At 56.0% G+C, this 27947-nt stretch overlaps 1 protein-coding gene across 6 annotated transcripts in view; it reads right to left on the bottom strand.

Annotated features, from left to right (window-relative positions):
* The window catches only part of POU2F2 (POU class 2 homeobox 2), a 100024-nt gene that overhangs the window by 15257 nt on the left and 56820 nt on the right, over positions 1 to 27947 (bottom strand). For 3 of the 6 annotated variants that reach the window (XM_004597975.2, XM_004597978.2, XM_004597979.2), the window contains exons 1-5: positions 16824 to 16916; positions 10023 to 10088; positions 9886 to 9920; positions 9729 to 9785; positions 6815 to 6931 (exon numbers count right to left, since the gene is read on the bottom strand). In XM_004597975.2, coding sequence (XP_004598032.2) covers positions 6815 to 6931; positions 9729 to 9785; positions 9886 to 9920; positions 10023 to 10088; positions 16824 to 16851 — 303 coding nt within the window. In that variant the 5' untranslated portion in view covers positions 16852 to 16916. Of the gene's footprint in view, positions 1 to 6279; positions 6565 to 6814; positions 6932 to 9728; positions 9786 to 9885; positions 9921 to 10022; positions 10089 to 16823; positions 16917 to 27947 lie in introns of those variants that run through there. The other 3 variants (XM_058674191.1, XM_058674193.1, XM_058674192.1) reach the window with 2 other exon arrangements.

The following is a 27947-nucleotide window of genomic DNA, read 5'->3' as shown; positions in this document are numbered from 1 at the left end:
AATCCCAGTGGCCCCACTTCCTATACAACTCCCTGCTTGTGGTCTGGGAAAGCAGTCGAGGATGGCTCAAAGCCTTGGGACCCTGCACCCATGTGGGAGACCTGGAAAGAATTTACTGGCTCCTGGCTTTGGATCAGCTCAGCCCTGGCTGTCATAGCCACTTGGGGAGTGAACCAGCAGATGGAAGCTCTTTATCTCCTCCTCTCTGTAAATCTGCCTTTCCAATAAAATTTTAAAAATATAAATAAATCTTAAATGGTCTCAAAGGGTAACTAAGGCAACATGCTAAGCTTGTTCATTCTACAATCATGTATCAAAATATCACACTATACCCCATAAATACATACAATTATTATTTGTCAATTAAGACATAAAGCTTAACAAGCATGAGTCGCTTCCTGATGTACCGAGCACCGCGGGTCTGTTCAGTGGTGCGTGGTATGGCCTTGCAGGCTGTGAGCACCTGCCACGGGCACCACCACGGTGACAGCCCCAGTCTCCTACCCTGAGGGAGGTGAGGCCAGTGAGTGCCAGGGGCCCTTCCAACCTGGAAACTCAGGGGCTCCAGCTGGTTCTTGTGACCTGGGGAAGCCATGTCTCTGGACTTCAGCTTCTTGAACCAGCTAGGACTAGAATACAAGATGTCATGGGAAGATCGGCTTGGGGAACAGCCTGAGTGTTCCTCTCACACTGAGGGAGCCTCGGTCTCCTCAGGCAACAGTGATTCCCCAGGGGTCCATTTAAAGAATGAAATGAAAGAATGGGGGAGAAAAAGACAGACCTAAGAATGTTTAGCTTGATCTCTGTACACTTAATTGGTCCTATAGAAGAAGGTCTTTCTCACTGAGTCAACGCTCTTCCGGGGCCTCAGTTTTTCCTCCTTTTTTTCTTTCTTTTCCATCTTCCCTTCTTCCCTTGCTTCTCACTTATTCTTTCCTGATTAGTTAATTTATCTGAAAGACAGAGTTAATGTAGAAAGAGTAGAGACGGTAGGCCCAATGCAGTAGCCTAGTGGCTAAAGTCCTTGCCTTGCATACACCGGGATCCTGCATGGGTGCTGATTCTAATCCTGGTGGCCCCGCTTCCCATCCAGCTCCCTGCTTGTGGCCTGGGAAAGCAGTCAAGGACAGCCCAAAGCTTTGGGACCCTGCACCCGTGTGGGAGACCTGGAAGAGGCTCCGGACTCCTGGCTTCAGATTGGTGCAGCTCTGGTCATTGTGGTCACTTGGTGAGTGAATCAGTGGACAGAAAATCTTCCTCTTTGTCCTCCTCTCTGTAAATCTGACTTTCCAATAAAAGTAAAATAAATCTTTAAAAAAAAGAGAGAGAGAAAAGACAAGAGAAAGATCTTTCATCTGTTGGTTCACTCTCCAAAGAGCCAGACGAAAACCAGGAGCTAGGAGCATCCTTCTGGTCTGCCACAGGGTGCAGGGGCCCGAGGACCTGAGCCATCCTCCGCTGCTCTCCCAGGGAGGTGGACTGGAAATGGAGCAGCCAGGACTTGAATCGGTGCCTATATGGAATGCTGGTGCCTCAGGCAATGGCTTCCTTTTCTGCACCACACAGTCCTGGCCCTGTGGCCTCCATTTTCTCATCTGTAAAATGGGGATAATACTGTTTCATGGTTCAGGGGGGATGTTGTTCTGAGTCCTGAGTCACATTATTATCCAGCAAGCGTTTCGGAAAGCACACCAACTTCCCCAGACTCGGGCGCTGGCTTCTCCCCGTGAGCACTCCAGTGTGGGGACCCTGGTCTGGTTTGGCCTCGCTGAAGACCGTCACGTCCAATCCCACCCAGGCTCTGCTGGGCTCTGCTCTGCACCTCCACCTGATGTCTCTTCTCTCTGAAACCCTAACCTGTCCACACTGAGACTCCTGGCTCCTACCCCAGCACCTCCAAGACACACTGTTCCCTTTTCCCCATCTCAGGAAACCACCTCCCCACTACCCACTTGCTCACGCCAAAGTCCTAGGAATTACCCTGGACCTGGCCAACTCACACAAAACGGCTTCTAGGATCCTCCCTCATCACCCCCTGGCTTAAATCCCCCTGAGCTCCCACCTGCATGATACCCACATGACTTCCCACCAGGCTGCTTGCTTCTACTCCCGTCCTTTGCAACCCATTCTCCCCACAGCAGAGAGAAAAGCTCTGTTTAGGGTCAGTGCGGCTCCATCACTTCCCCACTGAAAACCCTCCAGCAGCCTCCTGCAGGGCTCAGCACCCACGTTCTAGCCTGGGAGATCCTGCAAACCCTGGCCCTGCTGCCACTGCCCACTCCTCGAACGTGGCCTTCCCTTGGCTGCAACAAATCAAATTGGCTCCTGCCCCAGGACTTCCGCCCTCCGCCGGGATCCCGCACGTCACCACTCTCAGCGACCTTCTTCCCAGCAAAGCCCTTTCCTAAGCACCCCGTCAGAGACCTACTCCCTCTCCTGTTTCGTTTTCTTGGTTGCACTTATTCTGTCCACTGCCTGTCTTGCATAAGGTTCTCAGGGGGCGGGGTCACCTCTGCCTCATTCACAGTTCTCCCTGTGGCCACAGACAGGTGCCTGGCATACAGAAGCTGCTCAGTAAGTATCGGCTGAATGAACCAATGACACTGTACACGGGGAGCCCTAGGGGTGGCAGGTGGGAGAGGCACCAGTCTCGGGCATGCACCCTTCCTCTCCACCCTGTTCCCCAGACGCTGACCCTGTTCCATGGAGCCGTGGAAGTTCTGGCCGTTTGGGGTCAAACCACACAAAATGGAAAAAGCACCCCACTCAGCGTGCACGTCATATCGCATCTGACCTTCTGCCAAGGTTCCAGGGTAATCTGGCCACAGGAAACCCAACGCGAAGTCTACGGGAGTGGATGGCGAGCCAACCAGCTCTGGGATGCCAGAGTTCTGTGTGTGCACTGCCCACTTCTTCCCAGCAGGCTGTCCTGGCTCTTACTGACCCTTCTCTAAGCCCAGGACAGACCTCTTCCTTCAGGCCACTGTTCCAGGTGCCCCTGACTCATCCTCTTGGGTCAGGAGCATAGACTCAAACCTGGCCAGTTGAACCTGTTCTAACTCTCTGGGCAGTATGGCTGTAAGGCTGGAAATGCTAGCACCCGTTTGTTTGCCCCCAGAAAGAAACAAGGAGGCCACTCCGTGGTGCTGGTATTCCAGCCGCTCCTTGTGAATGAGCTGATCCAAACGCAGCCGCTTCTCCTCCAGCCACCCGGAACTGGGCTTGCGCCTGACTCGTAACCCCACCCAGCTCATCCTTCTCCTTTCCGCCACTGACCACTCATGCTTGCCCTACTTCCTCGCTTCGCACCTGCTAGTCCTACTGCTCGAGCTCATCTACCTGGTAGACTCCTGCTCCTCTGTCCTCCCTCCGAGACTAGGGCCTACTGAAGGCCTCTGACTCCCCCAGACACTTGTTTACTATTTCTTTTCCTATGTTCCCACTGCATCCAGTAGGTTTCTCTGGGCAACCTTTATTCACAAGGCTCTATTTGCCTAAAAGATAGTATCAGGATTTATTTCCTATGCCCCTTCTTTTTACGAAAATAGGGAATATTTGTTCCACTCTCCAAATACAACATGATGTATTAACAGCTAAGGTGAGTTTTCCGTCAATCCCTCTCCTCCCCATCCCCCCCCCGCCCGTCCTGACATTCTGGGAACTCTCCCCAGCCCCGAGGTATGTCCTCCCTATCCTTGATTGAAAAACTGCAGCAAAACATCCCTCATTGATTCAGTAAATATCCACGTGTCCCCCCGGCCCCGGCAGCTGGCACGCTGCTGAGCTCTGGACAGACCAATTATGTGGCTGCACAAGCTGAGAGGTCGCAGGGAGGGGTGCTGCCCAACTGCCTAACGAGCATCGCTTGGGAAGCTGGCATCAGAGGGAAAGAAGGGGGACTTCGCGATTTCTATAATCCTGAAGTGACAGTTTGCGAGCACCTTCGACTCTCTTCTTCTGGGCTTCTTAGCACTTTTCAAGTGAAACATTTCTTAGTGCTTCATTGATGTACCTGTTTCACTACAAGAAGAGGAGCCCCTGGGGGCAAGGATGGCTGTGACTCACTCCTAACGCTGCAGCTTCCTGCAGGGCCTGACACACAAGGGGCTGGGAGATGCCTGTGAAATGACTCCAGGAGCAGAGCAGCACAGGCCTGGAGAGGCATGGAGAGGCACGCGGGAGAGTGGCTTAAGCCCAGGGGAGAGGTTGTGGCCCTGGGCAGTTGCTGCCCCCACAGGTCTGGGCCTGACACTGCGCCCGGCACACGGAAGATAACTGAACAAACCACTGTTGGAGAAATGAGGACGTGGGGAGACTCGGCCAGCGGGGGAGGGAAATTCCAGAAAACATAGACAAGGAAAGATGAGAGCGGAGCGAAGCAGGGAGGAAAGCGGTTGGGGAGGAGAGGGCTTGGCATGGAGGGGTTTGAGGAGCTCTGGATGATCAGGGCCTGGGCTGGGTGCAGAAGGTGGGCTGCCCACTGCTGCTGGGGTGCCAGAAGCTAGGGGGAAGGAAGAGGAGGAGGGGGACACGAGCAGAAGTGTCCGAACTAAGCTGCCTCTGGTCTTTGTTCCTTAGCAGATATATCCTCGGTCATATACAGACTCAGCTGGAAGAAAGGAAGCCACCAGAATCTTCCTGAAGTTCCTAGGACTCTCAAATTTGGGCTTACTGGATGAGGAGCCAGCCCAGGTCAAGAAAGCAGCAGACTGTGGTAGAAAGGAGAGCGCAAGTGGGGGCGCTGAGATACGGGGCACAGCCAGACACCCAGCCCCCGCCCTCGGCGCCCTCCTCCCCTGCCATCCCAGGCCCACCGTGTGCACTGTCAGGCAAGTAGGACACCTGCTGTGGAACAGGGAGGAGGGGCCGTGAAGGACAGCTAAGCGCAACATCACAGGTCACATGGCTGCAGCCCTCAGGTGACTCACCTGGCCACTCCAGCCTGGCCGTGGTGAGACCTCACGAGTTCAAGGAAGTCCTCCTGGGCACAGTGCCTGGTGCAAAGGTGGCACCTGCTGCTCTTAGAGTGGCTGTGGCTGAAGCGAGCCAGACACTGAGGCAGGGGCCCGGCGGGGGCGGGGAGGCACATGAGGGGATAGTGAGCACGGAACCCAGGCCCTATGTTCCTCAGAATCTCTGTGCCTTCACTATGGCAGGAAGCAACTCAGAGTTCACAGAAGCCCCAAGTTGGGGAGGGGGACATCTGTTGCTATGGAAATGGACACCACTGGTGTTGTGAACTCTAACAAGGGAACTGCCTCCCAGGGGCTGGACAGCTCTCCCGCAGTTGGCATCTGCTGGCAGGGTGAGTGGAAGGGAAACAAAGCCACTACGGAACAGGTCGCTGTGGGGAGTGCCAGGCTGGGGGAAGCTGAACAGGCTGGAATGGTCACCTACTGGTGAACGCAGAGGGGCCGAGGCACAGGCGGGTGACTAGGAAGGTGTGGAGGGATGAACTGCAGAGATCATGTGTGCCAGAAGCCAAGGATGCCCCCTCGGCTCTCACGCTGCTCTCAAGCCACTGAATTCGTGGGAAATCTACTGTCCACTATCCCCCCCCCTTAAAAAAAAAGACCTGTGGAAGGCCTAACTAACTCCCTGGTACCTGTGGATGTGACTTTATTTGGAAATAGGGTCTTTGCAGATGTCGTCGAGTTACAATGAAGAAGTTCAGCTGCGCTCTTACGGGGAAGGACAAGCAACCAAGGAGCCGGACCCATCCGCAAGCCATGGAACAGACACCCAAGATGCCAGCACCCAGAAGCAGCAAGGAGGGGGCCCTTCCCAAACCTTCAGAGACAGCTCAGCCTTGCTAACGTCCCAGACTTGGGATGACGCACGCCTAGTATGTCTGGCCACTCAGCCTGGAGGGGTGTGCTATGGCAACCACTGACTGCTGACACCTGCACCCTAGGTCACAGACCTCCTTTCTGGCACAGCATCCTAGGGATGACCCAGGAGACGCACCACTTGGGGCACCTGTGTGCCCTGCTCGCAGAACTGCCTCCAGGTTTCTTCCCCTCAGAGGGGCAGATAAGGATGGCCTCCATGAGGTGTCGATCCTTCAGTAAGGTGCTTCAAGTGCTGAGCTCATCAGGAGGAGGACTGGAGCCTGGGATGTCTTCCCGGGAGTCCTCAGCCCCGCAGACGGGGGTGACAACTGCTCCTGAGCCTTTCCGGAACTGCTGGGAACCCCCTGGCGTGAGGATGGTGGTCAGAACTGTTTCTTCAAGCCCTTCACTCGAGGCAGTGTGGACCCTGATGGCTGGCTGCCCTTACCTGCGCTGTGAGCTGGATGGGTTGGGACAAGGTGAGCTGCGGGGTCCCAGGGGGCTGGCTGGCAGGCTGTGGCGGTGGCAAGTCGCCTCCCCCAGAGGAGGCTGGGGGCTGCGAGGTCGAGGAGGAGGCGGAGGAAGAGGAGGAGGAAGAGGTGGAGGAGGCGGCGGCTGCAGCGGCGGCGTTAGCGGCAGCGGCAGCATTGGACTGCTGCACGGCGGCGGCCAGGAGCTGGGCCTGGGCTTGCTGCAGGAGGAGCTGCTGCTGAGCTGGCATCAGGGCAGTGAGCTGTGGGGCAGACAGGCAACGGGGTGCAGAGCAGGGGGTTGGGGAAGCAGAGAAGACAGAGAGGAGTTAGTGCCTGAGCCAAGCAGGTTAAGGGATGAGTCTTCCGGAAGGCCGGAGGAAGGCAAGATGCAGGCATATGAGAGCATTGGCTATGGCCTTAGTGGTTCATCTTGGTCACCCACTAGTCCTGCAACAGATGGGAGGTGGCTGGTCAGTGCCTCTCTACCCCCATCTTTGCCCGAGTACTTACCCCAGCCAGCTGGCTGCCTGTCAACATGAGCTGGGCCTGGGGCAGATGAGGCTGAGCCGGTTGAGGGGGCGGGGGCGCTGCAGGGGCTGAATCGCCGCTGGGGTCTTCAGCCTTGATCTGGGGGGGAGAGAGGCAGGGTCCGGGACCCCAGAATGTTAAGTGGAGGCCAGACAGAATGCCCACCTGTGAACCAAAGAAAGGGCACGTGTGTGGCAATGGCAGCAGCTTCAAGCTGGCACAGGAAGCGGGGACTTGGGAAATGGAGATGAGACTGGTTCGTGTCCCCGCACCGAGTGGTCTGCGGCCTCTGACCCCTCCTCAGTGTCCTCTTCATTACATGACTCTCACCCAAACCCCCCTCAGGGCCACCACCTGTGGAGAGCACCTTTCCCCGCTGGGAGTGAGTTTCCCATTTGTGAAGTACAGAGTTAAAGTGCTGGGGGCTGGAAAGGGCAAACACGCAGTCTCGGTCTCACACTCCTGTCTGTAACAGCTGGAGTTTGCCTCTGATCTGCCTAACAGTGCAAACCTTTCTTAGAAGAAAGTATCTGCAATCTCTGCCCTGGAACCCAGGCCACTAACTGCAATGCTTACAGTGGCGCACAGTGGCATGAGCTGGGGCCACAGCAGAGCTGAGTGGGGGGAGGCTAGTGCAAGCCTGCCCGGTTCCCACTCTGTTCCTGCTGGCCACTCTTTTCCAAATCAAAAGCAAATACTGGCAGGTTGACGGAGCAGAGCACCAGGCCTGTCTGCGGCCGTGCATGGGCCGGGTGTGGCCGGGGGGCCATCAGGTGGCAGCCTTCCCTCGAGGCCAGCGAGCCCCTCCCTCCCTCCGTCACATCTCTCACAGAGAACAGGCCAGCGCAGGGTCATCCTCAACCAAAAGCCGGACCATAGCAGTTGTTGTCTGAAAGGACTGGCAGAAAACAGAACCTGGATGAATCTCTGGCCTGGGGTGGACATTTAGGGACAATCCTTTACCCCAACATCCTGGCACCACCGTTTTGTAAAAAAGAGGTCCAGAGGGAAGGCAGCTTGTTCAAGGTGTCACAGTGGCTTGACAGGGGACAAAGAGAAGCAAAGATAGAAGCTCAGCAGACTGAGAGGGCCCAGGGAAAGGCCCAGTAACTCTGGGTGGCACGTCCCAAAGTAAGGGACATGAATGTCAGCAACTTTCAGGGCTGTCGGACCCTGTGTGTAAGTCGGCGGGGGGCCCACCCTGGCAGAGGCACTGGAGCCGCCGGAGGCCCTGCCCTGGGCTACTCCCTGATGTGCTGCGGGGATCCAGGTGTGCCCCGCTGTGACAATGCAGTCACGCTGTGAGGAGCTATGCAGGTTGAAGGGTGCCGTGGTCTAATGTGAAGTTTCCACACTTCACCCTGAACTGCACAGGTGACAACACCGTTCCTCTTTCCGGTGCTTTCTCACTCTTTCTGGTTATCTTAAGAAAGTCTCCCTGTGGAGTCAGGATGTCTTTAAGCCTCCTCCCCGCCCCACAACCAGGACCGGCTCTACTCCCCTTTCAGCCAAAGGGGAGAAGGCTGCAGGCTTAGACCTATGGCACACAAGAGACTCAGGGCCGATCTTGATAATCCTCATATTTATTTCCATGGCAAGTGACTGGTTTTTCCATTCATGAAATTTCCATTTAAAAACCATGTGTTGAAGCTGTTGAGAAAGCAAGGCAGCGGCTCATGAGCTGATTGTTGCTGAAACTGAGTGACAGGCCCCTGGGGGGGTTTGTTTTCTTGGCACCCTTCTGCCTGTTTTTATATCTGCTTCACATTTTCCATAATAAAGTGGTTTTAGAAATTGAGCCAAATTAAAAAAAAATTATACAAATAACTGCACACATACAGCGGTCTGCGGATTTGTGTGTGATCCCTGGTGAGGATACTGAGGATACCGTGGGGGGGGGGGGGTCCTGCTGAGAGAGGCTGAGCGAATTGGGGTGGGAGATGGCCAGCGGGGCCCAGGCAGGGAGAAGCCTTCATCCCCCCCGGCCCCGCCAAGGAACCCTGGCAGCTGCTAGAGGAAGGGACTGCAGAGGTCCCACTCAGCCGAGGAAGGCTGGGTCGGGGTGGGCACTGCGTACTCTGCGATGCCAGCAAGGGGCAAGTCTGACGTCAGAGGGCTGGAGAGGCCTGCGCTCGGCCCAGAGGGCTGGGGCGCCTCAGTGGGTGGGAGGGACTTCGAAGGTCAGCCAGGCCGACCGTCCCTCCAGAGGAAGCAGAAACGGAGAAGCCCAGAGATGGGAAGTGATGTTCCCATGGTCACAGAGCAAGCCTGGGGCAGGCGGGCTGAGCAGCTCTATCCTCCTCGCACTCCCTCCCTCAGCCCACCCCTCTTGGTCAGGCTCAAAAGTCCTACTCAAGTTCCCTCTGCCTTCCTTTGGGGTCCTGACCTGCCTCTTGCCCTCCCCACCAGGCCAGAGGGCAGGGGGACCTGGACTCAAGAAAACCGCAGCAGCCCAGCTGGGGGAAGGCGGCTGCCACCTGGATCTGGAATCCACAGTCAGGTGTGTCAGCCTCCAGGCCAGCCTCTTCCTGCATCTCTCCATCCTCCCGGGGTCTGTCAGCCCACCCCCTGGCTGGCTGGAGTGTGTGTTGGGGGATCGCGGGTGGTGCTCTGTCAGGGAAGTCGGGATGGGGGTGGGGCCCTCAGCTTCCTGTTGTTCATCACCCTGGGGCTCTGGGGGGGATTTCCCTGGCCACCCCCACCCCCTAGGGAAGGGGAAGGAGTCTGGGTGAGTCACAGGCTTGGGGCGGGAACCAGGGGTAAAAGGGGTGGAGGAGCTTGGTCCTGTGTGGGCTCTAAGCCCATGGCAGGTGTGCAAAGACCCCCCCCAACCACACACACACACACACACACACACACTCACTGCCTTTCCCTGGATGATCCCACAGCTGCTTACCTTGGTGCTGGGGCCGGTTGGGGACACGGAGAATGGGGAGGTCTTACTCTGGGGGTTCTGCAAAGAGAAAGTTGGGGCAGGGTCAGGGACATAGGAAGATGTGACAAAGCGCCTTCTGACTCCACCCCTCCCGGCTGCCCACTCCTCGGCTCCTGACCTGGTGGTTAGTGTCTGGTCCATTTCTTTCAGTGTCTGTTAAAGAGAGGGAAAGGATGTGTTGTCATCCACCGCCGCCACCGCCACACCTGGCCTGGCTTCCGTGACCCCCGTGCCTCCCGCCTCCTCCCCACCCACCTGTGTGCTCTGACGGGGAGTCCAGACCCTGCTTCTCGGCCTCCAGGGACTTAGACATTCTTATTTCTGGGGATAGAGAAGGGATGGAAGTGGGGTGATGAAGGCAAAGCCAGGAGGGCCCCTAGGCCCTTCTTTCTTTGCCACCCCATGGCTTTCCCCAACAACCCCTTGCCCCGCACGACCTCCCACCAGCTGGAAAGCTCCTCTCTCTGAGAGCTAGGCCCTGCTCTCCCTCAGCAGCAGGACAAGGGGACGTCGTCAGGCCTGAGGGATCTCGCCTTAACCTTATGCCCCTCCCGAATCACACACTGTGGGCTCTGGGGCAAGTTAGAGGGTGGCCGAGGATGATGTTCCAAAGAGGCGAATGTGACCTTGGGCCTATTTCACGGGCGGCCGCCCAGGTTCCCCGTCCTGCCCCACCAGGTTTCGGGTGAGACATGTTTTCCACTCTTTGAGTGGGGCCTGGGGGTGTGATGTGGCTACAGTGTCCCCAAACAAGGGAGCTGTCAGATCTCCGCATGATTCAGCCACCCTCCAGGCCCCCTCCCTGGCCCACCACTTTCCGCATCCACACCTCACTCCCACCTGACCTTCCGTCATGCATGTAGGGCATAGGCCTGCCAACCCCTGCTAGGCTCCTCCAACCCCAGTTCCCTCTGGCTCTGCCCTGACAATGTTTTCCAATCGAATCCCAGACCCTACCCATAACTTCAGCCTTAAAACCAGGCTGCACCCTCAAATCCTCCTATAAATACAGCCCCGGACCCAGGATGTGAATGGAGGTGGCCAAGGAAGGGACAAGCAGCAAGCTGGGTAGGCACCAGGGACACAAAACAACGGGCACAGAGCCCCGTTCCCCTTAGCGCTCACCAAGGCCAGGCACAGTGCTAGCTCGCAGCGGGCAGTAGACATCTCCGCCCATTCCACTGGGGAAGAAGCCAATACTCCAAGAGGGGCTGCCGCCTCCTCACAGGCACAGTGACTGGGTCTCAGGTGTTTGTGACTCCGGGGTTCCTGCTTCTAACAGCCCCCCAGTCCTAACTTCCTCACCTCACCTCTAACGGTGCCCCGGTCCCCACCCTTCCTGACAACAACTCCAACCCTCCCTGGTGCTGGACCCCTAGCACAAATCTGGGCTTCAGCCCAGCCTGAGTCCCAGTTTGGGCCTAGATGCTGCAAGTCCTCTGCCGTGACCTTGCTCCCGACTGTCCTCAGCCCTTCCCTGCACGAGCTTGCCTCTGATCCCAAGTGCTCCTGTACATCTCACTCCCTTATGCCTGCCTGTCTCGGAAGCCCTCCAGCTCCAGGGGGCACCCTGTATCTAGGATGTTTAGGATGGGGAGGACTCAGCAACTGAAAGAACAGCAACAAAAAAAGCCCAAGAATTCCACAACCGAAGATGTGAATTAAGTTCGAAAGCCGGGGTCACCCACTGCTGGTGGGAGTGTACGTTGGTACCCGTGGAATTCTGAAAAGTCGAGCAGAGCTCCTTCTCTGTGACCCAGCATGTCCATTCCTGGGCACCAGCACCCAGGAGCGTGAGCGCAGAGTTCACCTTGGCAGCCTTGCCAGGGGCCATCAACAGGTGCATGGGCAAACGGAATGTCCCATGTCCATCAGTGAGACTCTCCCTCCACGATGGTGACTGAGATGTGCCCGGCCGTGTACCCGCAGCTGAGCCGCACACATGTGGGGCTGGAGTGAATGACACCAAACCAAAGGTGGTCCCAATGCCAACGACCCTAAAGTTCAGAGTTAGGCAGGCTAACAGCCAGGACTGAGGTACCTTCAGGGGCTGGAAAGCGGCAGGGGCAGAAAGGATCTGCTTGGGGGCTCCAAGGGTCTGTGTTCGTGTTATCGTTACTCCACGCTGCACGCTTCTACTGTGAGCACTTTGGCAGACCCATGTCACATTTTTGCACAAGGGGAAAAAAGTAAAAAGGTTCTTTTTTTTTTAAGGCCGGTACATAGTCCTTTTGAGGCACAGGCTGGAGATAGTGGCGGCGGGGAAGGGTGCCCAGGGCTCCTGAAGACACATGCCCATGGTACAGAGGGGGATACACTGGATGGCTCATGTCTGTGAGAACAGAAACTTGCCTGCTCCTCACCTCACCTCAGCTAGTCCTGAGCCTCATTCCAGGCAGCGATTGCATCTGACCAGGTCCTCAGTCCTGCCCTCCCAGCATCCCTCAACAGTAGATCCAACTTCCTCCTAGGCCCCTCCAGCAGTGTTCAACCTGCCCTGGACACTCTCTCCTCAACACACCCCTCTGGCTCAAAACCTGGCTCCCTCAGCCTGGCCAAGGGCAGGCTCAAGCATCCTCCCTGTCCCTGGGGGTGGAGTTTCTGCTTGATGGGGAGTCTGGAGTTTGCTGACTCTCCATTCCCCTCTGAGCTAGCAGATCCCTCCGTGGTCCACACAGCAGGGCAACCTCTGATCTCACCTCCTCCCAACAAAGTCCCCCCTCATCCTAGGCCCTCTTTACAGGCCCTGTGTCCCTGAAAGCTATACGCTGAGGTCCTAATGGCTGGCACCTCACTATGTTTTTAGGGGTTAGGGCTGGGCTCGTTAAAGAGGTGATGATGGTCAAATGAGGTCACAAGGGTAGGCCTCGACTAGAGGTAGCCAGGAGATGAACAACCATGAGAGGCTCAGGGAGAGGATGGTGTCCATGGCTCAGGCAGAGGGACCTCAAAAAACTTGAGACTGCTCACACCTTATGTCCGACTCCAGCTTTCAGAATCAGGGAAAACAAATTTCTGTCACCTCGGCCGCCAGCTGCTGGCGCTTCTTGAAGGGTGCTCAGCAAAGCAGTGCTGCCTCCCGCAGCCCCTGACTGTGACTGGCCCAGAGACCGGCCCGCTCTGACTCACAGCTGCGTCCCAGCCGCCTGGAGGAGCGGGCTGAGTGTCCCTCCCTGCGCCACCCTGTCCTCCCCCTGCCACTGACCCAAAGTCTCTGGAGGCCTTGATGAGGGACAGGCCCCTGTGCCTGGGACGCTGTTCCCCACCCTGACCACCGGGGAGCCTCTGACTTCTTTGGGACCTGGCTCTGTCTGTCCTCTGCAAAACCACCACTCTGTCCACCATGTGGACTCCTCCAGGGCAGCTCCAACCTTGGGGTCCCGCCCTGAGCAACAGAGGTCCTGTGGATCAGCGACTGACAGCAGCACCAGGCCCTCGCCTCCCTTCTCCCAGGCCTCACCTTGGCTCTTCTCCTTGGAGCAGGGGCTGGGGGGTCCTTTTCCTGTCTACTGGCAAGCTCCTGCGCCTCTGCCAGATCTGGCTCATCGGTCACCACCTCCGTGAAGCCCTCCCTGACTTCCTGAGTGGTCAGCGTCCCTCTCCTCCGGGCTCTCCTGGCCGCTGCATGCCCTCCATTGCTCCCTGACTGCCCTGGGCAGGGGTTCCTCCCCGCTCTGACTGGGTTCCGTCATCACACAGGTCTGTGTCTCTGGATTGATAAACACCTGAAAGAAACTTCTGGCTGAACAGAACCCAATCCTGCCCATCTCCGCCATCACCTGATACCTGCACACTCAGGTCCCACCCTAGGCAGTTTCCTCTGTGGGGACAACAGGGGGACAGAGAAGTAGTTTGAACGGATGAGTGTTTAACCCAGTGGTTAAGACACCTGCATTCCACATTCAGAGCGCCTGAGCCTGGTTCTCAGCTTCTATCCTGGCTCCAGCTTCCTGCTAACAGCACCCTGGAGTGCGCGGCTCCTGCCACCTGCATGGGAGCCTTGAGTTGACTTCCTGGCTCCTGGCTCCTTTGCAGAATTAAGCGAGTGATCTCACAGATAGGAGATCTCTCTAATAAACAAAGAATTAGAAAAAAAATAATAATTTGAGGAAAAATTTCCACAATTCTGTTTCCCTGACTCCTCCTTAAATTCTTCAACAGAAGCTCAGCCTACTGTGCATAGCTCTGGTCCCAAATTCTTGCTCCCACAGAGCCCCAACACTGCCCGCCCGGCACCTGGCTGGACCACGGTTGGCAGGTGAAGGACTGCCCTTGCCCAGGTTCTGTCCTCCCCCATCAGGGCCCAAGGCAAGGAAATGGCCAAGCCACTCCCGACAAGGAGGAACACCGCGGACCAAAAGCTCAAGGATGCTATTATCCCTGGGACCAGGTAGACTTGGGGGTTCCGTGAGAAGCTGCGCTCGGCTCCCACCCAGGCTGACGTGCCTGCCACCTCGAATGCTGTGGAACAGCTGTAGTGCTAGTCTCACCCCCCACACTCAGATGCCCATGGCCCTTGGATGCAGCCTGGGCACCTGCATGAGAATTCAAGGGGCCCAGTGCCCTGACACCTCCAGAAGGCCCTCTACTGGAGGCCTCGCCCACACAGGAAAGTGGCCAGTTCTCCACTGTCACATGTGCTGCAAGGCAGCAGCGAAGCCATCACACTCCCATGCTGGGCCCCTGAGAACCCCGCTGTCTCTCAAATCCCACCATCCTGAGCTCACACTGGCTTGCCTGACAGCCCCTCGCGCCACCCTCGGAGCTGCTGGGTCTCCACCCCCCACCCCTCCCTGCCCGGACTTTCACTTCTCCTCTGCATTTCCCCCAGCCAGTTTTAGCAGACTTAGGCCAGCTTCTCGTTAGCACTTACCGAAAACGGGGCTAAATATAGAGGGCCAAAGGACTGCCCCTCACCCCTCCTGGCCCCACTTGGCCTGTCCCCTGGGTCCCCTGCCTCCACAATCCGCCTCCATCAAGGTTACAGCCTGGGAGCCCCTGTGGGCAGGCCTGGTGCTGCCGGGAACCTCTGCGGGCCCAGCTGGCCCAGCCCCCCACCGGCCTCCCCAGGAGCGGCACCTCACACCCACCCAACCCCGCAGCTGTTCGTGGCTGGTCCCAAGGGAGTAAGCACTTCTGACTGTCAGGAGGGAGGGATGGAGAGCCGGGTCGCAGACACAACACAGAGGCAGCCCCACAGCTGTGCTGCCAAGAGGCTAGAGCTGCCATGCCATACACACAGCACTGCCACAGCCACCGCCAGTGGCAGGGCCTGGGACAGCACACATGGGACACAGGGGAGGGCAGATCCCAGGGAGGAATGTGTATAGGTTTGCAGGTAAGGACACATGCTCAGACATGACACCATGGGCAGCCATGCAAAACATACACCCAGACACAGGCACACACAAGCGTCTACACACACTCATGGTTAGTCACGCACAGCCAGACACACAGAGGTGCACAAACTCACACATACAGAGACACGCATGCACACGCACACAGACATGCATACAATCACCTCATCCTGGGGGATGGCCTAGGGGGCAAGACAGGCAAGCCCAATCCACAGGCAAGAGACCTGCCCAAAGCCATACAAAGTATTAACTCCTGCCCAGCAGCGAAAGCCTAGGCCAGTCCTCCCAGGCTGGGCTGTCTGAGAGAAAACCCAAGCGGAGGATCTAACACTTGTTCCCGACTGGGAATGACAGAGCAGATGTCGCCCAGGTCCCTAGATCTACCCTGTACGGGCGCACGTGTGCGTACACACATGCACACACACATTCGTGTAGTTGTATACACAGTCACCTCAATAAATACACACAGACCATTCTGCCAAGGTGTTTCTTCCAGCCCAGCCCCTTCTCACCTCCTGCGCCTGCTCACCTCCACTCACCCGCCACACTGCAGCCCAGAAAGTCTTCCCTGACACCAGTTGAACTGGATACATGTTCCCAACTCCCATGAACCCTGTGCCTCTCCTAGCCCTACCCTGACCAGTCCGGACAGTCACTGGTGACAAGTCCATCTTTGCCATCTTTGCCACTGAACCAGAAGCTCTGGCAGGCCAGCCCCAAGCTGCCTCTTGTCACCCAGCTCAGAACCGTTCAACAGGTCCATGTTGACAAAGGACTGCGGAGAATCCCGCAGGACGGCACACTCCACACAGGGGAATCACACCCACAGGGACTGGAGGCTGCCACACAGGCACACACCCAGAGCCACGGGGGCCTCCTGAGATCCAGGGTGCTTGGCACGTCCCGGGCAGGGGGCTAGCCATGGCGCGCACACCAGCCCACCTCATACTCCTCTCAGCACTGCTCAGTGAGTCCTGAAAGTGCCACAAACACGCCTCACCCCGCACGGTGCCTGGCGCACAGGGTCAGACACTGAGCGCTGGCGGAGGAGGCATTTCACAAGCCCCGGACAACACACAGCATGTCAGGGTGCACTACGTGCTGTGCAGAAAAGACCAAGCAGGGTGAGGAGACCAGGAGTGACACAGATTAGTGCCGGCTTAGACGGGGGTGCGGGGAACAGGGAAGCCCTACCTGAGGAGGTGACATCAGAGGCAAATGAACAAGGTGATCGTTGCCACGGCTGTCCCCACAGCACCCACGGCTGTCCCCACAGCACCCACGGCTGTCCCCACAGCACGCACAGCAGCCCCTGGTCCAACTCACACACAGTCTCAGTGTGCACCCCCATCCACAGACACAGCACACCCTCAGAGAGCATGACAACCCCCACCCACCCACCCAAGGACCTCTCACGCTGCTCACCCCCCATTGGTTCTGCATCCCTCCCCCGCCCCCAGAATCAAGAACACAGCAACACGGACTGGAGTGGGGGGTGGAGAGGCTGGGGGCTGCAGGTGCGTGATGTGGAAGGGGAAGGCAGAGGGGAGCCAGGGAGGAGACCCAGCATGGGAAGGGGCGGAGTGGCTGCAGCACGGAGGACAGGGACAGGGCGGCCAGCAGAAGCAGCCCAAGAAAGGCAAGTCCAAAGGGGCGCCCTGTGCTCCCCAGTGGGGACAAGTCACCAGCCCCCCCTTACCTGGAGCCCCCATGCTGGAGTGAACCATGCTGTCCGCCCCGCCAGGGCTGGGGGAACAACTGTGTCATCTCCCCGCCCTCTCTGGGGGCTGAGCCCTCCCTGCCGGAAGTCACCCAAGGAGGAAACCACAGGGCTGGTCCGCCTCCTTCGGAAGGGAAAATATCCTGGCCTGCTGACCTACCCCAGCAGCCCACTGACCCCAAATCAGGTGTGTATGCGCGCGCATTTAGGGGGACGGGGTGTAGGGCAGCAGAAGGCAAAGCAGGAGGGATCGGCTGCCACAGCAGGAGGTACTTGCAACAGCTGCCTAGTCCTCCTGCCTCCTTTGTGGGGTTAACACATCTGGATGAGGGTGTGTGTGACAAACACTAAGTGACTGGACCCGGTGTCCCATTGCCTGGTTTTGCACTTCACACTTGCAGGTGTCACCTGGAAAGGCAGACACTGCTGCTTGCTCAATCTTACAGACATCAAAACGGGATCACAGACACTGAGAGTGAGGTGGTGGTTCCCAAGGTCCCCTAGAAGAACCAAGAAAACATGGCAGTGTGAGTAAGCCAGAGCCGTGGGCAAGTATTAACCCCCACACCAGTCCGCAGGTAAGATTCCGGGCAACCCCTAGGAGGAAGCAGTGCCCTTGGGTTGGGTACTTGTCCCGGGAGCTGGTGGTGGTGGTGGGGAGCACCCGCGCGCCCCAAGACCGACCGGCTGGCCGGCCCTGTGCGCTTCCCCGAGGGTCCGCCAGAGGGCGGCGGCGCACAGCCGATGGGCCGGAGGGCGGGGCCGGCCGCGAGCAGGGCGCCCCTCCCTCGGTTCGCGCCCCGCCCCCGCACGCACACCTGCGAGGGTCACACACAAAGGCGCACGGCGGCGGCGGCGGCGCAGACAAAGGCGCGGCCCAGCCCGCTGCCCCTCTTCCTCCTCCCGGCGACGCCTGGGGTTCGAGGCTGTGCAGCGGCCTGGTGCCTCCCATCTACCCCAACGCCCTTAGGATATGCTGCTGCGCCCTCTCCTTGGGTGGGGGTGTCTCCCCAAGCCCAATGCAGCGAGCAAGTGGATACCTAGACACACCCCGTACACACCCATACACTCAAGTATTTCCACACACGGATCCGAGCACTACACACCCTACACACACACACACACGAAGACGTGCGCTGAGATGTCCAACCTCAACACCAGCTCCTATTGACAGCGGCCAGCTCTGCACACACACCTCTCCCTGCTAGTTCACACCCATACACTCCCGTGTGGACACAAGGACACAGCCACACGTATGTGTCCAGGCATGCCGTCCCCTCTCCCGAGCCCAGTACACCAACTCCCACACGGGAAAGGTACTCCAGATAGGCAAGCACTCAGAGGGGACAGTTTCCAGGCATCCACACCCCATCTTGGGAAGCCCGGTCACTAAGAAGCCCCGTGGGCTGCACAGCAACCAGCCACAGGACAGCAGTTGGGGGTTGGGGGACAGTGGGGTGCAGGAACCTTATCTTGAAGCTGTATCTGCCAGTAAGCGCTCTGCCTTGATTCATGTTTTGGGGGTTGGGGTGGGGGGCTTGGAAATGGGTGTCATTTGGCACCTTGAGAATCCAGAGTGCTCCACCCTGGAATACAGCTGTGTATCAGCATCGTGTGCTCAGACACGACCCCCGTGCCAGCTCCTTCAGGTGAGCAAGGACTGGAGGACTGCCTACTTCAGTGTTGCCTTCCCAAGTCTGCAGCTGAGTTTGGGAGCTGGGGAGGCACTGCCACCCTCCAGAAGCATGGAATCCCCTCATCCCTGTCTCCTCCCACACGAGCCCCATGCAAGGCAGAGCGGAGTCCCCGGGCCTGGGGGAGACAGAAGGGTGGAGTTTGGAGCGGAGGGGGCAGGTAGGGCCTGGCAGCGAGAAACATGAGGGAGATGGTGATCTTCCTACCACAGGCCTCCAGCCATCCTGAGCCAGACAGGTAGAGCAGGGACTGAGGGGCGGGGGACACTCAGGTGCAGGGAGCCTGGGAGGGAGGTGGCACAGGGGAGGCCAGACCCGGCTCGGGGCTGATCGGTAATTAAAGGAGACGTAGGGGGCTCCCCAGGGCCAGCGGGGCTGGTAACTGACACGCGGGCCCCATTGCTCCGCTCATATTTCTCGCTGGATCGATACGTTTGACTCCCGACAAGACAATAATCGCTTGTACGCGGCCGGCGAGTCGATCAAATACATTATTAGAGCGAGGTCCCCCGGGGGCCCAGCGGGGAGCTTGAGGGGGGGAGTAGCTGGCCCACCGGGGACAGCAGAGTCCGATTCCTTACCCCTCAGGGCCCCCCAGCCCTGGCCTCTTCCTCTTGGCCGCCCCTGGAGACCTGCACGATGGCTCGGTTCCCTGGCCTCTGTCTGTGGTGATCTCTGCCTTCACCTCCTCTTCCCGGGGACCCCGAGTCTTCTGCCCGTGGGAGCTGCCCTCGCCTATAGGGCTGCAGCATGGGGGAGCTCAGGAAGGCCCGTCTGGCCCTCAGTGTGGCCGGTGACGTGTCACACCATAGCGCCCCAGAAGGATCCAGTCTCCCTTCTGTGTCCAAGCTCACTGCCCCTTCAGCCGGGGCGGGGGGCTGGGGAAAGCTGCCCCAGGGAGTCCCACAGGCAGGAGAGCAGGATGGTGTGTGTGGGGAGTAGACACAGGGGCATGTGGCGGGTCCTACTGCAGTACCTTGTGGCCTCTGATGGGCTCGTACATCTCAAACCATGCCTGGCCTCAGCCCTGGTCATTGTGTGTCCACTTCTTACCCACTTTCCTGGCTTCTGGGCTCAAATCTGTTTCCTGTTCACACCTAACTCAGCTCCTGCTTCCTGGAAGCCACAGTCTGTGCTTAGCTGCACAGAGGACCCAAGAACTTAAAATATGTCTGTTCCTCCACTTCCTCTTCCATCATCATCACCAAATCTACATCACTATCACTGTTTATTTTCTACATTTTTAAAGATCTATTTATGCATCTCAGGGCTGGTGCGGTGGCATAGCTGCAAGCACAAGAAGTGCAAATGGGCACGGGTTCATGTCCTGGGCTGTTCCACTTCTGATCCAGCTCCCTGCTTAGAGCCTGGGAAAGCACCGGATGATGGCTCAAGGCCTCAGGCCCTTGCACCCACATGGGTAGGTCCTGGCTGCAAGCTCAGCTCTGGCCATTGCAGCTGTTTGGGGGAGAGAACAGCGGATAGAAGACCTTCTCTCGCTTTCTTTCTTCCTCTGCAAAAATCTGCCTCTCCAATAAATGCCTTTCAAAGTCAGAGAGTAGCAGGGACAGACGAGAAAGCCACGAGAGGGTTCATCCATCCATCAGTTTTTCCCCTACATGGCTGCCAGTAGCTACGTCTGGGCCGGACTCCACCTCAGTCTCCCGTGTGAATGGCAGGTGCCCAAGTACTCGCATCATCAACCGTTGCCTTTCCAGGCATGTGAGCAGGACGCTGGATCACCAGTGGAGCAGGCACTCTAATCTGGGATGACAGAGTTGCAGGTAGCAGCTTAGCCCACTGCACCACAGTGGTGGTGGATGGCCAGAGTATTTTAATTTTTTTTTGTGTTCTCTGTGTGACAGGAAGTGACATCTGTCACGATCCCCCTTCTTGACTGATGCATTGGGACTCAGAAAGATGAAGTCACCTGCTCCATATCACACAGCCAGTGGGTGGTAGGGACCAGATCCAGAGCCAGGCCTGTCGTCGCACGGCACGCTTCTTCTCCGTAGACCACTTCAGAGCTTTGCCATTCGTTGGACAAGCAGGAACAGCCAGTCCCTGCCTACACCGGGACCCCAGAATGCCTCAGAGCCCCCAGCCCAAGCTCCACTGCTTTGGCAGCTCCTGGTGCAGGTGGGCTAACCCCTCTGATTTCTCTCAAGTGCTGCTTACATGGTCTCACGATGCCAAGTTCTGTGCTAAGAACTGAAGGCCCAGAAATGAGCCGGGCCTGAACCTGCCCTCCAGAAGGGAGAACAGTGACAGAAGGACAAGAAGGCCCTGGTCGATATCAGGCCTTCGGTGTGGCAAGTAAAGCAACGGCCTGAGGTGCTGTCATACCAAACGGGCACCGGTTTTGAGTCACAGATGCTCCACTTTGAACCCAGCTCCCTGTGAGCGCAGCCAGGAAAGCACATGAGGACGGCCCATGTGCTTGGGCCCTGGCACCTCCATGGGATTCCTGGTAAGGGCTCCTTGCTCTTGGCTTCAGGCTCGCCCAGCCATTTGGTGAGTAATCCAGTGGATGGAAGATCACTCTCTCTTTGACTCTCGCTCTCTGTAACTCTGCCTTACAAATAAAATAAAAATTTAAAATACTCTGGCCATCCACCACTCTTCAATATCCAGTCCATGTCATTATCTGCCAGAGTATTGATAAGCTCAGACAACATGGCAGTTAAAAGCTAGCTTAAAAAAAAAAAAAAAAAAAAAAAAAAGCAAAAAAGCTAGGGGTGGGGCCAGTGCAGTAGTCTAGTGGTTAAAGTCATTACTTTGCACATCTGGGATCCCATATGGGCGATGGTTCATGTCCCAGCTCCACTTCCCATCCAGCTCCCTGCCTGTGGCCTGGGAAAGCAGTCGAGGACGGCCCAAAGCCTTGGGACCCTGCACCCGTGTGGGAGACCTGGAAGAAACCCCTGGCTCCTGACTTCGGATTGGCTCAGCCGTGGCCATTGTGGCCACGTGGGGAGTGAACTATTAGATGAAAGATCTTTCTCTCCTCTCTGTCTTTTCTTCTGTCTGTGAATCTGATTTCCCAATAAATAAATAAATACATAAATCTAAAAAAAAAAAAAAGCTAGAGGGCAGCATTATGGTGCAGTGGGTTAAGCTACAGCCTACAATGCAAGCATCCCATGATCAGAGTGTGCATTTGAGTCCTGGTCTTCTTCCAATCCAACTCCTTGCTAATTAATGTACCTGGGAAAACAACAGAGATGGCTCAAGTGCTTGGGAACCTGCCATGCAAATGACAGACCTGGATGGAAAGGCACATTTACAGACAGAAAGAGAGACAAAAAGACCTTCTGTCCGCTGGTTCACTCCCCAAGTGGCAGCAACAGCTGAAACCAGGAGCCAGGAGCTTCTTCTGGATCTCCCATGCAGGTACAGGATCCAAAGGCCTTCGACCATCCTCAACTGCTTTCCTAGACCACAAGCAGGGAGCTGGATGGGAAGTGGGACAATCGGTACCCACATGGGATCCTGGCACATGCAAGGCGATGCTTTAGCCACTAAGCCGTTGCGCCAGACCCAAAATAAATAAATCTTTAAAAACAACAGGATGCTATAAAAGAAAGTTTCAAGCAGGGAAATGACATGGCTTGTGAACACTTGCATGGCTGGCTGTGGTTGCCATGGGGGGGGGTCCCACTGGAGGGTCAGAGGTGAGGGAATAGCTGTGAGGACCCTGATGCAGTGTTCACGTGTGAGATGAGTGGCAGGATCAGGGCAACAGCTATCAGGAAGGACACACGTGGGTGGAGCAAGATGCGGTGACAAGCTGAGTGTAGGGCATAGAGGAGACAGGGCGTGGGGGGGGTCAGAATCAGTCCCTGGCACACTGAAGTATCTTTCCTGGCACAAGAAGATGGCATGGCCGTAGCTGCTTTAAACTACTGTGCCACAGCACTGACCTCAAAAATAAATTTAAAAAAAATTTAACACTTATTTATTTTTTGGGAAAAGCAGATTTACAGAGAGGAAACACAGAAATATCTTCCATTTGCTGGTTCTTCCCAAAATGACCACAATTCAAAGCCTCTTCCAGGTCTCCCATGTGGGTGCAGGCTCCCAAGGCTTTGGGCCGTCCTTCACTGCACTCCCAGGCCACAAGCAGGGAGCTGGATCAAAAGTGGAGTCACTGGGATACAAACTAGTGCCCATATGGGATACTGGTGCTTGCAGGTGGAAGACTACTCAGTTGAGCCATTGTGCTAGCCCCCCTAAAAATTTCTTGTAAAAGTTCACATTGAAACCAACACTCGTAATTATACCCTCTCCCGACACCACCATGAGCACCACCAGTGTTCCAAATCCATCATCATTTCCAGTTCACCCCTAGTAAGCAGAGAAGCACTTAAAGGCAGAAGACCAATCAGATTTCCGTTCTGAGACTGGCCATCTGATCACCCAAGGTCAGTTTCCTGTGTTCTCGGCGACTCGGTTTTCCCACCTATGAGGAGCAGGTGGGGCTCGCGAACACACTGAAGACTTCTCCCCTAACACTCCATGCCTTCAGAGCACAGGTAGGATGGGCAGGTGAGTCAGCTTGCTGTAAGTCAAACAGAAGGTGTGTGGGTTTGCCTGACGGACAACCTGGCTGCATATAACCGGGATTCCACAGACTCCTTGCCACTGTGTAAAGAGGCAGGGACTGTTAATATCCCGTTTTAAAGACAAGGAAACTGAGGCCCACAGTCACACGGCTAGGACTTGGAGACTGTGCTTAAACTGCTGTGCTGAGCTCGGTGCACCTTGCCTTGGCCTGCACATGTCTCTCCCACACTGTAGTTCCTCCAATAAAAGGTTACGGGTATCCCTCACCACATATTCAGGATGGTCTCCAAATAAGCATGATGACAGGCGCCTGGGCTGGGCCTTCCTCATGAGGCTGAGCTCCCCAGTCAGCCCCTGTCATACCTGGGCTTTTCCCAACCACACAATAGCCCCAGTTCCACCTGAGTACTCCTCAGCCCTCACGCCACACCCCTGACTGCAGGCGCAGTAGGCCACTCGGTCTTTGCAGTGCTGGGTTAAAGGGAGCTGTCCAAAGGCTGAAATGTCAGGCCCCTTCTGGGCCTGGCGCCGTCCGAGGACCTCCCGAATGCCTTGTTAGGACCTGCAGGGTCTGTAGGATCTCCCTTTCCCATACAAGCACCATACTCCAGTGCCCTTACCTGGGACCTTTGACCTAGATGATTCCCCGAGTGCCGCGCCACCCCCCCCCAGACACACACACATCTCTTCATTCTTCTCCTTGAGACTCAGCACAAAGGCAACCCTTTCAAACAGACCCTGCCTTGTAGTCACCCTCCACCCTGGTATCTGGCCCAGCTCTCTGTCTAGCGCTCTCTCAGTCAGCATGTACTCGCTCTGTTAAGTGTATCTTCCTCTCAAATGGAAGGTTCTTTTCTGTCCAGTTCCCTGTGGTAGCAGTTCCCCGCACACTAACAGTGCCAGGCACAGGTACTCGCTGAAGGGGAGGAATCTCCAGGCTCCCACACCCAAGCAGACAGAGCCTCCCTATCAAAGCCTAAAGTCTCTTTGTCACCTACACCTTAACCCCCTTCATCTCTTCAACATCGTGGGTTCCCCTACACAGCCCACCCCTCCTGCATGCTGTCTGCCACACACATCTCACCCACCGGCCTCTGCCCACATGTCCCCTTGCTGGACGCCTGACTGACGGCACGACCCCAGCCTTCCCGCAGCACCAGGCCGCATCCTGGGCTCCATTGCTAACGTGCTGCACTCAATTACTTCCGATGGAGGCCGCCCCCAGTCTGTGAGCTCCTTGAAGACACGGCTGGGATTGACTCGTTCTTGTGGAGATGCTGGATATGCAGCTGCCCAGAACTCCAGGAGCACCTGCTGACTGAGCTCACCTGCCTCTGAGACTGTAATGGTCTATGCAGGTACATAAAGTGCCCAATAGAGGGTTTGAAAAATGGTTCCTCCACTCATTGTCTACATTGACCTAGGCAAGTGACTTCCCTTCAAGATTTATTTACTTATTTGAAAGGCAGGATTAGAGAAAGAGAGAGAGAAGGGAAAGAAGGATACAGGGAGAGATTTTCCATCTGCTGGTTCACTTGCCAAATGACCAGAATGGCTGGGGCTAGACCAGGCTGAAGCCAGGAGCCAAGAGCATCTTCTAGTTCTGCCGTATGGGTTCAGCACCTTGAGGAACTTGGACCATTGTCCACTGCTTCCCCAGGTGTGTGAACAGGCAGCCAGATCAGAAGCTGAGCAGTCAGGACTCGAACCAATACCTATGCAGGATGCCAGCATCACAGGTGGTGGCTTAACCCACAGTGCCAGTAGTCCCGAATGTGGTTTAATGAGCCTTGATTGAGTAAACATATGTGATCAGCACTTTGGTGGCCCCCACTCTCTGTGTCCCTTCCGGAATATACCCCCACCCCTTGCTGGAGGTAACCTCAAGCTTCACTTTGAGGACAATAATTTCTTTGCTTTTGTGCCTGTGTGTCATTTAATATATTATAGATTTAATTATTTTAAGTTGGAAAGTCAGATATATAGAGAGGAGGACAGACAGAGAGGAAGATCTTCCATCTGCTGATTTACTCCCCAAATGGTTGCAACAGCCAGAGCTGAGCCGATCCAAAGTCAGGAGCCAGGAGCTTCCTCCAGGTCTCCCACACGGGTGCAGGGTCCCAAGGCTTTGGGCTGTCCTCGACTGCTTCCCCAGGCCACAAGCAGGGAGCTGGATAGGGAGTGGAGCCGCCAGGCTATGAACTGGCACCCACATGGGATCCCGGTGCATGCAAAGCAAGGACTTTAGTCACTAGGCCATCATACTAGGCCCTAGATGAATTCTTTTAGGATTTATTTGAAAGGAAGAGTTACAGAGATGGGAGGAGAGAGATCTTCCATCTCTTGGTTCATTCTCCACATGGCCACAACAGCCAAGCAGAAGCCCAGGGAGTCAGGAGCTTCCTCTGGGTCTCACATGGATACAAGGCCCTAAGCAGTTGGGCCATCTTCTGCTGCTTTTCTGAACTATCATCAGGGAGCTGCATCAGAAGTGCAGCAGCTGAGGGACTTGAACTGGCACCCCTAAGGGACAGCAACATTGCGGCCAGCAACTTTACCTGCTATCTCACAATGCAGGGCCCGCAACATACACTCTTCATTTAGTTGGCCTCTTTCCTATTGGAGGCCTCTAGATATTTTTTTTTCTCAATCTCAAACATGGATATAGTGGGTGCCTTTGTTCTTGATGACTGCTGGGAAACATTTAAGATGAACAGAGTTCCTGTCAGGCCATGTTAGTGTTCCCATTTCACAAATGACAAGCTTGAGGCTCAGAAAGGAAAGTCACTGGGGCTAGCACTGTGGCATAGCATGTTGAACCACTACATTGAGTGCTGGCATCCCATATGGGCACTGGTTTGAGTCCCGGCTGCTCCACTTCCCATCCAGCTCTCTGCTTGTGGCCTGGGTAAGCAGTCAAGGATGGTCCAAAGCCTTGGGACCCTGCATCCGTGTGGGAGACCCAGAAGAGCTCCTGGCTTCAGATCGGCTCAGCACCGGCCGTTGCGCTCACTTGGGGAGTGAATCATCGGGCGGAAGATCTTCCTCTCTGTCTCTCCCTCCTCTCTGTATATCTGCCTTTCCAATAAAAATGAATAAAATCTTTAAAATAAATAAATAAAATCATCTTAAAATATAGATGAATAAATAAATAAAATGAACTTTTGGGGCAAGTGTTTGGCGTGATGGTTAAGTATACTACTTGAAGCATCTCTGTAATGCTTTCAAAATATATAACTAAATATTTAAAAACAGAATAAAATCCAAAACACACAGATGAATAAAGAAGTAAATGTGCATTTGGGATAATGGACATAGTGACTAAGACATCACTTGAGAGGCCACCACTGTGGCACAGCAGGTAAAGCACCCCATGGGTGCCAGTCCCAGCCGCTCCACTTCTGATCCAGCTCCCTGCTAATTGACCCCTTTGTTCCTGGCTTCAGTCTGGCCCAGACCTGGGCACTGCAGTCATCTGAGGAGTGATCCAGTAGATGCATGATCTCTCTCTCATATGTGTGTGTAAACAAAAACTCTTTCAAATAAATAAGGGAAAAAAATTTTAAAGACAGTGCTTGGGGGCCTGGCACAGTAGCCTAGTGGCTTAAGTCCTCACTTTGCATGTGCCAGCATCCCATATGGGCACCAGTTCATAAGCTGGCTGCTCTACTTCCCTTCTGGCTCCCTGCTTGTGGCCTGGGAAGGCAGTCGAGGACGGCCTTGGGACCTTGCACCCGCGTGGGAGACCCAGAAGAAGCTCCTGGCTCCTGGCTTTGGACTGGCTCAGCTCTGGCTGTTGCAGCCACTTGGAGAGTGAACTAGCAGATGGAAGACCTTTGTCTCTCCTTCTGTCTGTAAATCAGACTTTCCAATAAAAAAAATAAATCTTTTTAAAAAAGACACTGCTTGGGGCACCTTCATCCAAATTGGAGTGCTTGGGTTTGATACCTAAGCCTGGCTCCCAATGGCAGCTTTCCGCTAATGGGCACCTTAGAAGGGTGCAGGTGATGGCTGGAGTGGCTGGACTTCCTACCCCAACCCCAGATGGGAGACCTGCATGAGCTCCTGCCTGCTTCCTTTGGACCTGCCCCATCCCTGTCAGTGTACAGTGATACTGGCGGAGTATCACTGGGAAGATCTGTATGTCTCTGTTCCTCTCATGTAAAGTACACAGTTCCTATAAAATCTGAATGGAATTGCATGCGTGTGTGGCTTTATGACACGCCACCCCTTGGGCAGAGGGGCCAATCATACTCAACGCAGTCCACCTGTCTCCCCGGCCACCAGCTCACAGACAGCAGGATATTTCACAGAAAATCCCTCCTCAGTAGGGTGCGCCCCGTCCAGTGCCGCGTGCGGCTGGGCTGCTGTCCAGGGTACTAACAGCGCCGGCAGCCCCGTTCTAAAGGGCTGCCTCCCCTTGACCCTGCCTTGTGGTCCAGCTCCACCCACCTCAGCTGCTGTCCTCCTGCTGGCTCCCAGCCCCACTCCACTTCCTCCTCCTCACCAGCTACCCGCCTTTCTATCCCTGCAACCTTAGTTCGCCCTGGCCTCAGGACCTTTCTGGTTGTCCTTCCCCCTGCCCGGTGCTACTGGGCCCGGTCCCTCAGTCACTGCAGAATTCCTCTCAAACGTCTACTCCACAGAGGGTTCTTTTTGATCATCCTGTTGCCCTTCTCATCACACCAGCCCTTACCAGGATGCATTTTTGCTTCTGACCTTCAAGTTTCCGTGCGCCGCAGGCCTGCTTGTTCCCTGTCTTCCCTGAGCTTGGTGTTCATGGCTGCAGGACAGGAGGCAAGGCTGCCCTGTTAGGGTTCATCCCTCCTTTGAAAAGGACTTC

Source organism: Ochotona princeps, chromosome 16 (genome assembly GCF_030435755.1).
Source record: "Ochotona princeps isolate mOchPri1 chromosome 16, mOchPri1.hap1, whole genome shotgun sequence".
Lineage (NCBI taxonomy): Eukaryota > Metazoa > Chordata > Mammalia > Lagomorpha > Ochotonidae > Ochotona > Ochotona princeps.
The sequence above is the reverse complement of the archived record's forward strand: the minus strand, read 5'-3'. Positions and strand labels throughout refer to the sequence as shown.